General features: G+C 47.1%; 1 protein-coding gene across 1 annotated transcript; it reads left to right on the top strand.

Moving 5' to 3' along the window:
• The first annotated feature begins 290 nt into the window (after positions 1 to 290).
• Positions 291 to 14,146, top strand: LOC142790056 (venom serine carboxypeptidase-like). The gene is made up of 6 exons (XM_075885089.1): positions 291 to 497; positions 3,919 to 4,264; positions 5,952 to 6,209; positions 9,672 to 9,934; positions 10,779 to 10,955; positions 13,988 to 14,146. Exons 1-6 carry the CDS (start codon positions 402 to 404, stop codon positions 14,093 to 14,095), a joined length of 1,248 nt encoding a protein of 415 aa, XP_075741204.1. The 5' UTR covers positions 291 to 401; the 3' UTR covers positions 14,096 to 14,146.
• The last annotated feature ends 626 nt before the right edge of the window (positions 14,147 to 14,772 follow it).

The following is a 14,772-nucleotide window of genomic DNA, read 5'->3' as shown; positions in this document are numbered from 1 at the left end:
TACACACCGCATCGGTGTGTAATTTCATTCACTCGTCGTCCCCGCGCGTGAAATGCCCGCACAACGCACAATGAACGGGTGCATCCGTCGAGCGAAACACGACACGACCACCGACGCGCCGGCGACGTGTTCGGATCCGCCGACCGTGCTGCGGAAGCATGCGGCCGAGCTGCGACGCTGGCGTTTCGACTCTGGCGGTGCTTCGGCAGACCGGCGCCGTGCTGCTCGTCGCGCTGGTGCTTCTTCAGTGCCAGCGCGGCGACGCTTGGCCGTACCGGCAACAGCGCAAGCGCACGGGGACGGGCACGCCGAGGAACGAAGAAGAGTTGCCCCTGTACCTGACCCCGTACGTGGTGCAGGGCAGGGTACGCGATGCCCGAGAGCGCAGCCGCGTCGGTGCCATGGCGGGCTCGCCGGACATCGAGAGCTACGCGGGATTTCTGACAGTGCGGGAGCGAGAACCCAACCACCTGTTCTTCTGGTTCTTCCCGGCCCTTGTGAGTACACCAGCCGGTAGTGACATGGCCAAAAACAGGAAGGTCTACTTGATGGGAAGGCGAAGGGGGTTCAACCGTATTTTCGTACGTGAGCCTGTATACGTGCTTGTATGTATACACAGACCAAATTGAAAAAGAAAAAAATTGACGCCGAGGGAGGTTGAACACCCATCTATGCCAGTGACAGGAGGCGCCAGTCGAGGGTCATGGGAGGTCTGACAAAAGTGCACCTTTATAGGCGAGAGCAGAAACGTTGGAAAGCCTCACCTTACATAAAAACTAATTACATTGTGCTGGCGAATGCGCCGAGAAATTGTTTCCAGTGGTGAATGTGTGCTCCCTAGCTCCTACGTTCAGACACCGACCATTTGGGCCGGTGTATACCTGACAAAAAGTGAGGGAGACCTCATACACCACGTCAACCGAGTGATCTACCGTGTACATACGACGGAGCGTGTTCCCACACATGGAGGGCCTTCAGTGACCTAAAAATGCGTGGACACAGGCCGCCTACTTGCAAGGCGCAGGAGATACCCCAAGCGCGTTGTAAGTGATGGCCACATTCTTGAGGTCGTGAGATACGTTATCAACACAAGGTGCAACCACAAGTCTTCTGACCATGGACTGCCTGTTTTTTCTTGTGCCCTTCAACTTTTGAAGGATGGCTTCGGAAACGGAAACAACGAGAGAGCTAGGATAGTCAGCTGAATGCAGTCGCTAAACCTGATTCATGAAAGTATACTGCATGCTGTGAGAGAAATATTTCACCAGCGTACCTTCAAGACACATGGTGGCGATGGTACTTTTAAGAAGTTTAGAATTAACCGCATCGAGTGGTAAAAGTTCTTTCCGTGATCGTGAGGCCCAGCACACATTTCGTTCCGAGAAAATTATGTACAAGCCTAAAAACTGCAATTCATTGTCAGTGGCAAGCTCATGCGAGAACCATACGAAATTAGCACGTTATATGGAAACTGCCAAAATTTCATCCAGTGAGTTAAGTGTGGTCACAAAAGGGTTATTGATATCAATCCCTAAAATAGTCGGCAGATCCCACGTACGATGGGAATCGATGTTAATGCGAAGCGTGCGGAGGGTAGGTGACATGGTGTAATCTTTTTATTAAGTGACACGTTGCGAAATGATGCTAAATATATGCAAACGTTTACGCGCAGACATGTTAAACAGTCGCAGTTCCTCAGCTTTGGTAGAACAAAATCAGTCTGTAAGGGTAAGACTGTTTGACTATTGTGACAGTCTGATCACGACTTGAATAATGTGAGCATCCCGTCACGTACGTGGGATCTGCTTCTGAACACAAAGATGGCATGCTCAAAGGCTAATTAAAACTCCGTTTTCTGCAAAACAGGTTTTAACAACTGAAAACAGCTCTGAGTGCGACACTGAATAGAACAAATCATATGCATCTACCGAGAAGGCATTCGCGCAATCATGGAAAATCTGCAAGGCCTGCGTAACATCCCTCGAGTTTTTGACCATGAACAGATCTATACTATATTTACTGTATGCTAAGCTGCTTAGACGAAAATTCGCTTAGATGCAGCCGCCATGAGTCTCATTCACTCAGAATGCACCCGAAGGGCTTGAACACCTTGTGTGTTTTAACGCGGAAACACACAGACAACGTTGGTTGCTTAGAAGGGCTAAGGGGCCATCGACAATTTCGAAAGTTTTAGGTCCAAAGCCAAATCGTCTTGGCATTTACCTTGTTAGCTTGGGAGTTCACTGGCACGAGTTTTATTTAACCTTTGACAGTGCCGCAGGCGTTTTCCTTGGTAATTTGATGACTTTGTTAGAATTCTATTACGTCGTCACACTGTGCAGTAAATGCGAGAATACGTTATTGTTCAGGACGTCACATGTTTTAAAATCTGCAATACCTCTATTATCCACCTAATCACCTCGACACATTAACGCGCGAGTTGAGCAAATCACCCAGCTGATACATTTTTCGATCGCGGTGCATTTAAAATTGACTGGTAATGCCGTAGCGCACATGACACAATCTTGATTTTGCTGTTAAAACGGCCAAGTTTTATTAAAACCGAAGGAATACAATATTTCTAAAAACTATGGGCACACCTTTAATAACAAAAGCCCAGCTTTACTAAAGTTAGATGAACCTTTTAAGCATCGAAAAGTATGATTCCCAAAGGCTATATGCTTTTTCCTAAATGTGATTACAAATGCACCCCGGATCAATTTCGTGGAAAATGCATCACAAACTTCCATAAATAAAAAAAATATCAAAAGTCGTTTATCACCATCTCCCGACGACTTTTTAAAACCCAACAGTGGTAATCTTGAATGCGACAATAAATTGAATATATCTATAAATTTATTTTTTCACACTGAATCAGCATTAACTTACCTTCTTAGTAAAATATAGGCCATGAAATCGGACGAAAATTTCAACCACACAAAATTCAGCCACGTCTTTCAAATCTTGTATTTTTCAATGTTTGAAAGTTTCATGCAATAATAATCTTATAATTCGTATTGAACCTTTCTTGCAAGAAATGCTCCCATGGTCAGTTTCACTGAATATTGATGAAACTTTCAAACATCCAAGAATACCTATTTGGCGAGAATTGCACCCTTATTGATGTTGGATTGAAGCACCAAGAAATACAAGATTTCCGAAGGCCATTGACTTACCTTCCTCCCAGCGCAAGTCCCCGCCCAAGAGCCAGGGAACTCAGCCAGATTCTATTTATCCCATTTTAACATTTTTTCCTCTCTCTCTCTTTTACTGTCTTTCCATCCCCGATTCTTCCCCAAGCAGAGTCGGAAGTCAGCGCACCGGCCCGATTCTCTGCTTTTCAATAAAGACGCCTCTCTTTCTCTCTCCTCGGAGGTGCTGACTATTTATTACGCCTATTTCAAGAATGCGTTGAATCGAGCATTGGCTGTGCAACCATGCGCTGCGACCGGTTAATCGAATGCCAGTTTTTTTCACTCGCTTCTGATTAGATGTAACCTGAAAATTGGGGTGAGTTGGTGATGCACGGTGAACCACAGCGCAACACCGAGACGAGGACGATAAGAAGGACACACAGAGCACCGTGTCTGTCTTTCTTCCTATCGTCCTCGTCCCGGTGTTGCGCCGCGGTTAACTATGATAAACGGTTGGTTTGCATGATAAGCTTGGTTTTCTGGTCAAATGTTTTGAGACGGAGATGATTTATGGGGAATCCTGCTTCGCTGTCTGCTGAAGACATGCATGCCCTTACATGGGTTGCATGAAATGGTTGATATGAAACCAGAGGCAAGGAGGTCGTGTTATGCAGATATCATAGCACTCTCTGTGTCAACGCGTGTGCCACATCTGCACTGAGACTTGTTTCCGGACGAGCTCTTACCAGCAGTTATAGAGAGCACGCTTCTACTCTCCGCGCAGAAGAAGCACCCCGGCGGTCCGACTCCGCTCGTGCTGTGGCTTCAGGGCGGCCCAGGCGAGCCCTCAGTGTTTGGGGCGCTTGTGGAGCATGGTCCACTGCGCGCCGTCGCCGACGGCACGACGGCCTTCAGAGCGCACACGTGGGCCCAGGAGGCGTCGGTCGTGTACGTGGACCAGCCGGTGGGCACGGGCTTCAGCCACTCGCACGACGGCGTCGACGACCGCTGGTACTGCGCCAACGCCTCCGACGCAGCCGCTGACCTCTACGAGTTCATAGGCCAGTTCTGCGTCATCTTTGCCGAGTGCCACAACGCGGACTTCTTCATTGCAACCGAAAGTTACGCAGGTATACGGATGCGGTAGCCAGACATGGCAGCTATGCGAACAAGACTTAAGTCCTACATCTCTTAACTTCACGCCGCATCATAAAGCAAGCGACTCGTACAATAACAAGTAATTCATTCCGTGTTGTATACACATGTGTCATAAACGAGGAATTGAAATCTTCCTTTTAATAAGTTGGAATCCATGGGAAGATTGTGTTCGGAAACTAGTCCACAATACAAGACGCATTCCCAGTACAACAATCGATGTCCGATTTTTAGGGGCGAAGCTCCTTATAGCGGCACCCGTTCGTCCCGCGTCCCGTCGTAGTATGTAACCAGTCTTACGCTTTGACCTGCAAGGTGGTGCCGAGTATAACATTTTGACCTCCAAGGTGGTGCCGGTGAAAGATTTCTTCTGTGCGTTGTTGAACAACAATAAAAAGTGCTCAATGTACATGCCAATGACTGCTAATGGGGAATGAGAGAGAGGAGCATTCAGCTTTTAGTCAACGCGCACGCTGCGATCCCCATTAGCAGCCATTGGCATGTACGTTGAGCACTATCGGACAAGAAAGGGTTACTACATTATACTCCTGGGTGTAACCTCCTCAGTTTTAGAAAGGTTAAGCGAGCGTTGAGCCGCAGGGCCATGAATACAATGAACTAGTATATACCATGAATGAATTCGAGGTGGTCAAAGGGGGGAAGCAGGTACGAAGCGCAAGCCGTAAGAAATTAAAAGCTGCACCCTCCTGTCTCTCATTTCGCATTAGCAGCCACTGGCATGTACATTGAGCACTATCTGACTGAAAAAGTTTGCTACGTCATACTCGCTGGGCGTAACCTCCTTGGTTTTAGAAAGGTTTAGCGAGCATTGGGCCGCAGTGCCATGAATACAGTGAACTAGTATATACCATGAATTCAAGGTGGTTGAAGGTGGGAAGTAGACTCGAAGCGCGAGCCGTAAGAAAGTGTGCGTGTGCCACCTCTCGTTTAGTCCTTGGAATGTCCACTGAATGGCGGTGCTTCTATATGGGGAATATATGATAAAAATATGCGAGATGGTGGGGCTTGGAGTGTTGAATAGATGGACGAACGGACACACAGACAGATGCATGGATGGACGCATGAACGGACGCAGGGGCGGATGCATGAACGAACGCAGGGACGGGCGCACGAACAGACGCATGGACGGTCACACAGACGGACGCATGGACGGACGAATGCTTCGCCCCACCCTCCATCATTCACTCCGTGGATATGCTGCAAACTTTTTTTACACATTTGTGCTCTGCTCGCACACTTAGTTTCTTTGCGCCGATTACAGAATTATCAGGAACGCTGCCGGCTTTCGAACACCTGTGGAAGCCCGCTGTATAATAAAGAGGCCAAGTTCGAGCCCAGTTTTGCAGTGCTGCCACATTCAATGCTCGGTATAAAACCACGAGCACTGTACGATGAACATGTCCGCACGTTCGACGCTGTTTTTTTTTCAACTCACTAAGTCTGTACAGCCGCGCGTGAGTTAATTGTTTCATTGTATGCGGTTATAGTACGGTCGATGCGGTTGAAGTCGGCAAATACATATTATGTAGCCAGGGGAGATAATATGCCAATAATCCACCGACCTTTACGGTTATGACGAGACGGCCCTGTTGAGAAAGTTGTCCCTGTTGCACATACCGAACGAACTTTCGACCATTGCAGCCAAGTTCGCTTTGACACTGGCAACCATGATGAAGATGATGCGGGACGAAGACTCCCTTCCACGGCTCAAGGGCCTCGTCCTGGCCAGCCCGTTTGTGGATCCGGAGAACCAGCTGGACAATAGCGAGCTGCTGCACCAGACCGGGTTCTTGACCGACGCCCAAGCGTCGCTCCTCTGGGAGCAGTACAACCGAGTGGTCCGCCTCATACGCCGCGGTAACTACACGGCCGGCAAAGACCTTTTAGAGGTGATCTTAGGTAAGTTCCATCCGAGCATGACTAATATGTATATATACCTCCCTTGTCCACTGCCGGCCGCCATTCAGGTGCCAGCCGCTTGACCAAGACAGTTCACTGCGCGCCCTTCTTTGCTGATTTCCTTTTTCCTTCTCCCCCTTCGTGGCATATTTCTTAAATAACAACCACGTAGTGCTGCTACTAGTAGTGCAAAAAAAGAAAGAAATATAGGAAGCAAGGAAAAAAAGCGATAACGACAACAGGACTATTTGCAATATTTATAATGTTTACTGAAGGCCACGGGGCTGGGTTTTCTTGCACACCGTGTATATGAAAGCGGTACTCTCACGATAGCTTCGACTGGCTGTCCAGTTAAAGCGCACAAGTTCTCGTAAGCACAGGCCATTACAGTAAACCATCATCCTGAAAGCAGAGGAGGAGGAGAAAGGAAAGAAGGAGGGGAAGTTAGAGAAAGTGGAACGAAGTCGTTATGGCAGGCATGTCATTGAGCCCTCTCGATCTTCGCCGGGCGACACTCGATGGCCATCATCGTTATGACAGGCACTGGCGAAGGACGCCGTCGACCGTTCCGGCACGAGCGGCACGGGAAGAACCCTTTGTCACCTTGCGCCGCTGAGCGGTCGACCGCTCTTTCCGGAACGCCCAGGTGAATTGCGCGACCGCGGTCGCGTCACAACAATGAGGCTAGTCTCGAGAAAGTTGAGCGTCTTGCTTTGGCCTGCTAGCTGTTAAGTAGGGAGCTCTTCGTATGAGCTTTAGCTTCAACGCGCATGCCTGAAGGCGCTCACGTAGGCCGAAAACTTCAGTCTGGTAAACTTCAGCCAGAAACTAAAAAGAGAAACAAAAATACGAGGGTGACACGTACGCATCACACGTGAGTGGCAAGTGCAATCAAAGAAAGCAAATATTAACACCAAGAAGCTTAGGCCCAAATTTATACACACACCAAAATTCCGTGAAAGCGCCGTTTTGTATACATGCACAAAAATGAAAACACGCGCCCGCGATGGTAGAGACCAGGTATAACGGGTGCAGTGGCCGCGCGCGCATGTATATACCGTGCATTGAATTGCACAAAGAAGAAACGAAGTGTATGACTTGTTGCCAGATAGGCAAGTGTGTATATGCGCGTGCGTAATAGAGGTATACGTAGGTAGGTACCAACCTCTACTGACTCCCACGAAGTATTCATCCCCCAGTCTTCCTTGAGGGTGGCCTGCACTGCCGACCTCAAGCCACATCACCGCGTCGTGGGCCTTCTGGAGTGAGTGGCGTTGTTGGAACATGTCACGACTCGATTTTCTCTTCCTCCGCAGTGTGCCCTTTCAGTTGCTAGTTGGAGTTCGTGGTGTCCCAACACCTTCCCAAGTGGCCTTGTCTGCTCGAATCCGTCCTTTTGTCCCGAATCCTTTTATCATGAATATGTCCTTTTATACTAAATTATTTTTTTATGAATATGCCCTTTCATAATGAATTCGTAGCAACCAAATCAATGTTCAGTCGTGCAAGCTTCGCAGGTTTCACACATCTGAACAGAGTAAGCTTTCTGCGCCACTTTCGCCCTGAGCTGGCGCTCTCCTTCCTGCACAAATGAGTTTGTGGTAAAATCAATAAAGCCAAATAACGAGATCAACGTTTATGTTTATGGCAACCCTCTTACTAAAAGATGAAACACAGGGCAAATCGCGCTATGTCTCGAATTTACCCAGTGTTGCTGTTTCTTCGCTGAATTGTTGCCCCCGTGCTACAACGTGCGACAAATATACACGACTTCAATCCGTACCATCGAGAGTTTCTGCATGCGGCTGGTGGAGACTGCATGTCGTCATACAAGCGCTATTGACACCCGGCCAGAAAATACATAATATACGTATATACTGAAGTAGGACGCGACACAATCTCTTTCGTGCTCCTCCTCCTCCTCGTGCTCCTCCTCAGCCTCAAGCAAAATGCTTGAGGCCCATGCGCTTAGATTTAGGTGCACGTTAAAGAACACCAGATGATCACAACTTCAGGATCCCTCCAACGGCGTCCATCATAATCACATCGTGACTTTTGGACTTGAAGCCCTAACAATTACTATTCGGCGACACCTTTTGTATCTTTAAAGACGATAGTCTTTCTTGAGAACCTTCGAAGCCAAATTTTCGGTCTGTTTGTCTGTGCACTTCTCTGCTTGTCCGCGGTACCAATCCCCCTAATGACACCAAACGATACCTCACACGGCCAACCCCATCCACAGCGCCCACCAATACCACTCGTTTCACCGTTCATACTTGTGTGATCGCCAATTAAAAAGCAATTATTGCGCTTATCTGAGGCACCATAACAACACGTCGATGTTTTCTATGTGTGCCTTTATACTAGAGAAGGCACACGCAAGTAATTATAAGGACTGTAGCGTTTATCACGCTGCGCTGACGGTGCAACGCGATGCTCAAAAAGACAAGTGTGTCCAATGCTTTGCTAAGACGACGCGGTGATGGCACCTGCCCATCGCTTTGCGTTCTACTCCTTATCGCCTCCGAGACAGGCGTGCATCTTTATCCGCGGGCGTGCACGCCTTCCTTCGTTTTTGAAGATAACTGCCAGATGGCGCTCGTGTCTAACGTGCTTCGATGCGCTCGTTCGCCTTCGCTGCACGGATCGAGACTCTCTAACGCAGCGCTCCCAGAATACAATTCACGGATTTTCTCGCGCAGAACATCAAACAAACGTTTTATTCACTCTCTCCACACGCAAGAGTATCGTCTTTCGACGACATTTGCAGTTAAACATGCAGATAATGGGCAAATTCTTTTCAGTCGCACGCGTAACACAAGCAATGAAATAGCACTTAATAATTCATTGCAGACGATCTGCTCTTCGTTTAACACATATGGGTAATGAATTTGAACACGTCGAAAACTTGTTCTATATAAGTCTTAATATTTCGTAAGTAATGATTGATTGATATGTGGGGTTTAACGTCCCAAAACCATCATATGATTATAAGAGACGCCGTAGTGAAGGGCTCCGGAAATTTCGACCACCTGAGGTTCTTTAACGTGCACCCAAATTTGAGCACTCGGGCCTACAACATTTCCGCCTAATATTTCGTAAGTAACCTAAGTATTAGCATGTATTGTCACTCGTACAATATTCATCTCTTTGTAAATCACATACAATGTGTCGAATTCTCATCGTGAAATTTTACCATTCCTAACTCAAATTCGGAAGATTATATGTTGTGCTGACAAATAGAAACTGTTCATGCACCCATTCTCACATAGGCCGTGATGTGCCGGCCGCACATTAAAAAAATATAATAAACAGTCGCTTCTATAACCCCTTACTAATTTACTACACATTTCATGAAACCCAAATTAGACGCATCCATTCGTATACTGACCCACCTTATTCATACAGTTCCGCAGCGGTTTGCCCGTACGTGTCATTTGCGAAAGGCGTCACATATTTCAGACGGCAACCCGACCATCTCAACGACACTGTTCGGCAACCTGACGGGCCTGCGGCAGGCGTACAACCTGGACCTCACGTACCCTCCGGCCGTCTTCACCGGTTACGAGCAGTTCGTGGAACGGGCCGAGGTGCGTCGGGCCCTGCACGTCGGCCGCCAGCTGGTGTTCGCGGCCGACGGCGACGCTGTCACGCGCGGCATGTACGCCGACATCCTGGTCTCGTATAAGCATCAGCTGGCCGATCTGCTCGACCAGGACCTCCAGGTGATGACCTATGCTGTACGCGGTGGTCTACTTTAATGAAATGATGACACTTAGACTAGATAATCTAGCACAATAAGCCTGCACCGGGAGTATATCCGACGAGCGGGGTCACGTATTGTTTTCGGAGGAGTCTGGCCCTATCGTGGGATCTTTCTGTTGATGCTCACCGACGCTCTCCATGCGCACTGGGCAGGTGCAGCCACCAGTTATTTAAACGTTAATGTAACGAGGTGTACATTGCCAAGAGAGAGAGAGAGAGAGAGTGAGAGAGAGTGAGAGTGAACGTTTATCAAAGAATTGCCGGTTACTAAAAGTGGAAGGGTCCCTTATTCCGATAACTTTTTGGCCTGGACTCGCCACCAGGCCCGGGCGACAAGTTCGCCCTTGTAGACCAGGTCCATCTTGGAAATCGCTGTCTCCCATGCTTGTTTGAGGATGTTTGGGTCTGCGTGTGCTGCTGCTTGCAGCGTTGCGATGCATGCTTTGTATTTGAAATAGAGAAGGTGTGCGTCAGGGTGTTTTACACGTCTGTCATGTATACAGTGTGGGCTCGTGTAACGTGTATGACATCGGTCTGATACGGTGCAATAGGATGCCGCGTGCGAACGTATGTTGATGTGAAGTCGCCTTGTATAGACGGCATGCCTTCCTTTCAAGTGGGTTTTAGACGGCAAGTTAGTGGTACGGATTCTGACTGCCGGAATGCTTCTCGTCACCGCGACATACACAATACGTGAGAATGACGGCAGTTTACGCAAGAGGCTTCTCGGCTGTGCAGCACCCAGTGAACCAGGTCACGCTATATTAATTAGGTTCAGGCACGGCAGCCGCGTAACTATTACAGGTGTTGGTGTACGTTGGCCAAAAGGACCTGCTCACTCCCATGAGCTCTGTGGAGCGTTTCATGAAGACGCTTAATTGGAAGGGCCAGCGCATTTACTCCACCACGCCGAGGCTTCCCTGGCGATTGGGCACGGACCAAGTGCTGGGTTACTACCGCCACGTGCACAACTACACCGAGGTTGGCATGAGGCATCTTTTTTTGTTTTGTTTTGTTGTTTTTTTTTGTGGCACGAGTGTTACACTTGTTTCTTTCTCAAGCACTTTCTGTCTAGCACTTACTTCCGGTGTTAATAATATTCAAAAATCAATTCTTCGAAAGGAGATAAATCGATGGTCTAGGTTGAGGTATTTATTATACTGGGTACATAAGACACCGGCATATAACCTTACTTAATGGAAAATAATAATAATAATAATAATAATAATAATAATAATAATAATAATAATAATAATATAATTGAAAATTTAATTGAGTTTATTAAATTTTGTGAGCAGCTGGGATTGTTACAGCACCGGGCGGAGAAGACTTCAACTACACGCTTCTTTCTTAGTGGCCTCTGAAATACTCTCCGGCGGTGCGCGAAACACAAGGTTAACTCCGAGAATACAGCATTTCACACGAACTCTGACACGAAGGTGCCACTACAAGATACCTAAGTGAAGAATTCAGGTGACCACCAAAATTTTTTTCTAGGTAACATTAGTGGTGTAAAAGTGTTCGTAGAGAGTTTCGCAAATACATTTTTATTAATGCAGTCTTCCTTCTTTCATATAGCCTGAAAGGCATCTGTGCGAGTTAGCACCCAATAAATGACATGTCACAGGCATCGCCGTATCTCTCGCAGCACTGTAGGTTTTTCAAAGAATCCTTTTTAGCGTGCTTTACGGCCGCATATATCGAAAGTGATTCCAGTCCGAGGATTTCAGTCAAGCAGGCATTACTTCACAGCTGCTGGTCCACAATTTCGCAACCATTCCCACAGGTTCCCTACCGTGAATAATAAATGCAGTTAATAATCACGTTTTAGGTAATTATCAACATTTTATTTTAGGAGCATGACGAGATATTTTTTTTTAGATATTTTAATCTAGATCGTCTTACGTGGATGCGTCTAAAATACTTATATCATACAGTACTGATTTCAGGGCCTCTTAACGAACCTCAGGTTGTGAAAAATATCTGAAATTCTATACAACGGCGTTTCTAATATGGCTTGCGTCCCTTTTCGACGTTAAACCCAAATTATAAGTCAACAAGCCAAACATTATACAGTAATGACGCCATGATCCATCAGAGTAATCCAATAAATTCTTGAAAATCGCTCGCAAAGAACGATTGCAAAGGCGCATGTAGAGGCCGTTTCGACACCCAGCTTGTTTCTTCGTTTGGTATCTGTTAAATGTTTTAACGCGCCTCATTCTTTGCTGATGTGTAAAGCAATTTTTTTCTGACTTATCCATTCTTTCCGTGTAACGTCATGCGAAAAAAAGAAAAAAAAACACGTTAGAACAGTAGGTCTTTGTTGGAGATGGCGATGACACGCAAGAGAGCGTTTTGAAAGCATGCGTTATTTAAAAAAAAAAGAAAAAAAAAGAAGTGGTGCAACGACTAACAGCCCGAAGTGTACAGGCATGACTTTCCAAGAAAGCGATAGAGCACATGGATGGTTTCGGTGGCAGTCATCCACCGCCGAACATAACACTACAAGATTAAAGAACCTGCAGACGTTATCGATAGACTGCCACTATAACCTAGATATGATACACATGAACATGAACATTATGCGCCACAGAAGCGCTAAGGCAACATAGAGCCCCGTCTACGTCACTGACAGCAATCACAGGATTCGTGGTAAAGCCAGCTCACAGCCTGCGGGGTATTCTTCGAAGTATTTATAATCATCGCTCACACACAAGTATTTTTATTTTATTTTTTATTTTATTTACAAAATACTGCAGGCCATGTGGCCCATGCAGGAGGGGCAGGGTACAACATAAATACATCTACAAAGCACAATTGAATATCATAAGCTAGTCAGGTAACGATAAAAAAACAACTATAAATAAAAAATAATTAGGAAAAAGTTGGTTCATCGTTGGTTCCAGATAAGATAGCGTGAACCCAGTAGAATATACCTACGAATGCTGCATTCGTACTAGTAGTTTTCTGCCTAATATTTCTCATTTTATTCTTATTTTCTTATTTTTTCGCTCTACTTGACCATAGCCGATGCTAGAAACGTGCTCAAAGATATTTAAAACGGCTGCTCAAGTGTGGCGCAGCAAGGGGGTGGTACACACCGGGCACGCACCCGTCCCGAAATTTTTTTGTGCCATGGGACACGGAGTAAGAAATTATGCTCGAGCACACTTGCCTACCCGGCCCACACTTTGGCATCAAGAACGCGCCGCTATCGAAACAAATTTATGCGTGCCGCCCACTGCTGGGAGTTCCCATATTCCTGAGGAGGCAATGGCGAAATTATTGGTTTGCCGTCACTTCCGGGAGAGTGAAGTGACCGTTAACAGTCGGGTATCACTCAAGTGGATTTTAAACGAAACGGAATGGATTGAATACAGTAGTGCTTGAGTATACATATTTTGTCAATGGCGTTGTTTGACTATAACGACACAACACTGCGAGGTCAGAAACCGACGCTGCAGCCGGTTCAGTGTTCTCACTATATTTACCGGCATCACCACTACAAGAACTAGAGTCGACTGCGATACGTGACGTTTCTGCTCAGGTCCTTTGCTGGTGACTGGAAGTCACGCACCATTGAGCGGGCTTTACCTCGCTGCTTCGTGATGCCATAACATGAGGGCGGTGGTGGTGGTGATGATATTTCGCGTTCGACTAACTTTCCATCTCACAAATGACGTCACAGGAAGTCCTCGTAGCGCACCAGTGTGGGCTTGAGTCAACTACGACCCTGTCTTTTGAAGAACGCGAACTAAGCGAAAAAAAATATATGACACATACGCCACATAACGAATAATCTCTCATGAACACATATAAATTCCATGTGTTCTCGTATGGCCATACAAGATAGATATTTGCTAAATGTGTCATTAGATCTTTCTATAGAGATTTTCCAACATTGGTCCTGTTTTCTTGCGTTGTCGACATGCCTTTGCTGCTTCTATTACGCAAATTCACGGCGAAAGCCATAGGAGATAACCCGCACTTCGCATGCCCTCTCTGCACAGGTGCTGGTGCGGGGAGCCGGCCACGTGACAGCTTTCGACAAGCCCAGAGAAGTGTTGGCTCTCGTCACCAGGTTCATATACGGAGCACCGATCGACGATGCACGCTGAGTCATGACACCGAATAAATTTGTCGCATCGCACCGTCTACACGGTACAAAACGCCTAGCTTCGGTCGTTCGTAGAACGAAGCGCGCCCCATTCGAAGATCAGTGCCACTGGCTTATTACGGATCGCGCAAGGCGATTCATGCGTGCTATACTCGCGGACAACTTTTTCTTGGCACTGAAGGTCTGCTTCGCGTAGGGCTACATGTACGGGAGCGGAGCCTACGCGAAGTAGTCCGGTTCAGCACGCGTCTCTTAACTCTATGGAAAGTGATGGGAAACTCACCCCGAGATAGAGCGGAGTCACTGCCTGGTGGCCACTGGCTCCCTGCGTCGTCTTCTAGCCACATACGTCTGGCATGCCCGCGTACCTCATGCTCAACCTCAAAGTGTGAGTCGTCCCGCTCTGTTACCACAAGTTTTATTGCTCGTACCTTTGCCTATAGCACGACCTACAGACACATTTGGCCTTGCTCGGTTGTATGCCCTGCAACACGATCAGTTCGTGCTCTGCCGAGAGTACTGTCTATCGTCGTCGTACCCTGCGTTCGCCAGGATCATTTCGGTGTAAGTGCGGCTGTGTAGTTTAAGCCCATTGTAATGTGCACTTGGCATAATCCCAAACTCGAACATGAGGAGTATTCGAAATTGCGTCAATGCATTAATACTTTAGTGAGTCAG

Source organism: Rhipicephalus microplus, unplaced genomic scaffold (genome assembly GCF_043290135.1).
Source record: "Rhipicephalus microplus isolate Deutch F79 unplaced genomic scaffold, USDA_Rmic scaffold_67, whole genome shotgun sequence".
NCBI lineage: Eukaryota > Metazoa > Arthropoda > Arachnida > Ixodida > Ixodidae > Rhipicephalus > Rhipicephalus microplus.
This window is presented reverse-complemented; position numbering and strand designations above follow the sequence as displayed.

Bases quoted from the DNA above. Each gene is read 5' to 3' on its own strand.
- LOC142790056 (XM_075885089.1), top strand. From the start codon at position 402: ATGGCGGGCTCGCCGGACATCGAGAGCTACGCGGGATTTCTGACAGTG. The intron at 4,265-5,951 runs GTATACGGATGC...CGACCATTGCAG, and splicing joins TGCAACCGAAAGTTACGCAG to CCAAGTTCGCTTTGACACTG. The intron at 9,935-10,778 runs GTGATGACCTAT...TAACTATTACAG, and splicing joins TGCTCGACCAGGACCTCCAG to GTGTTGGTGTACGTTGGCCA.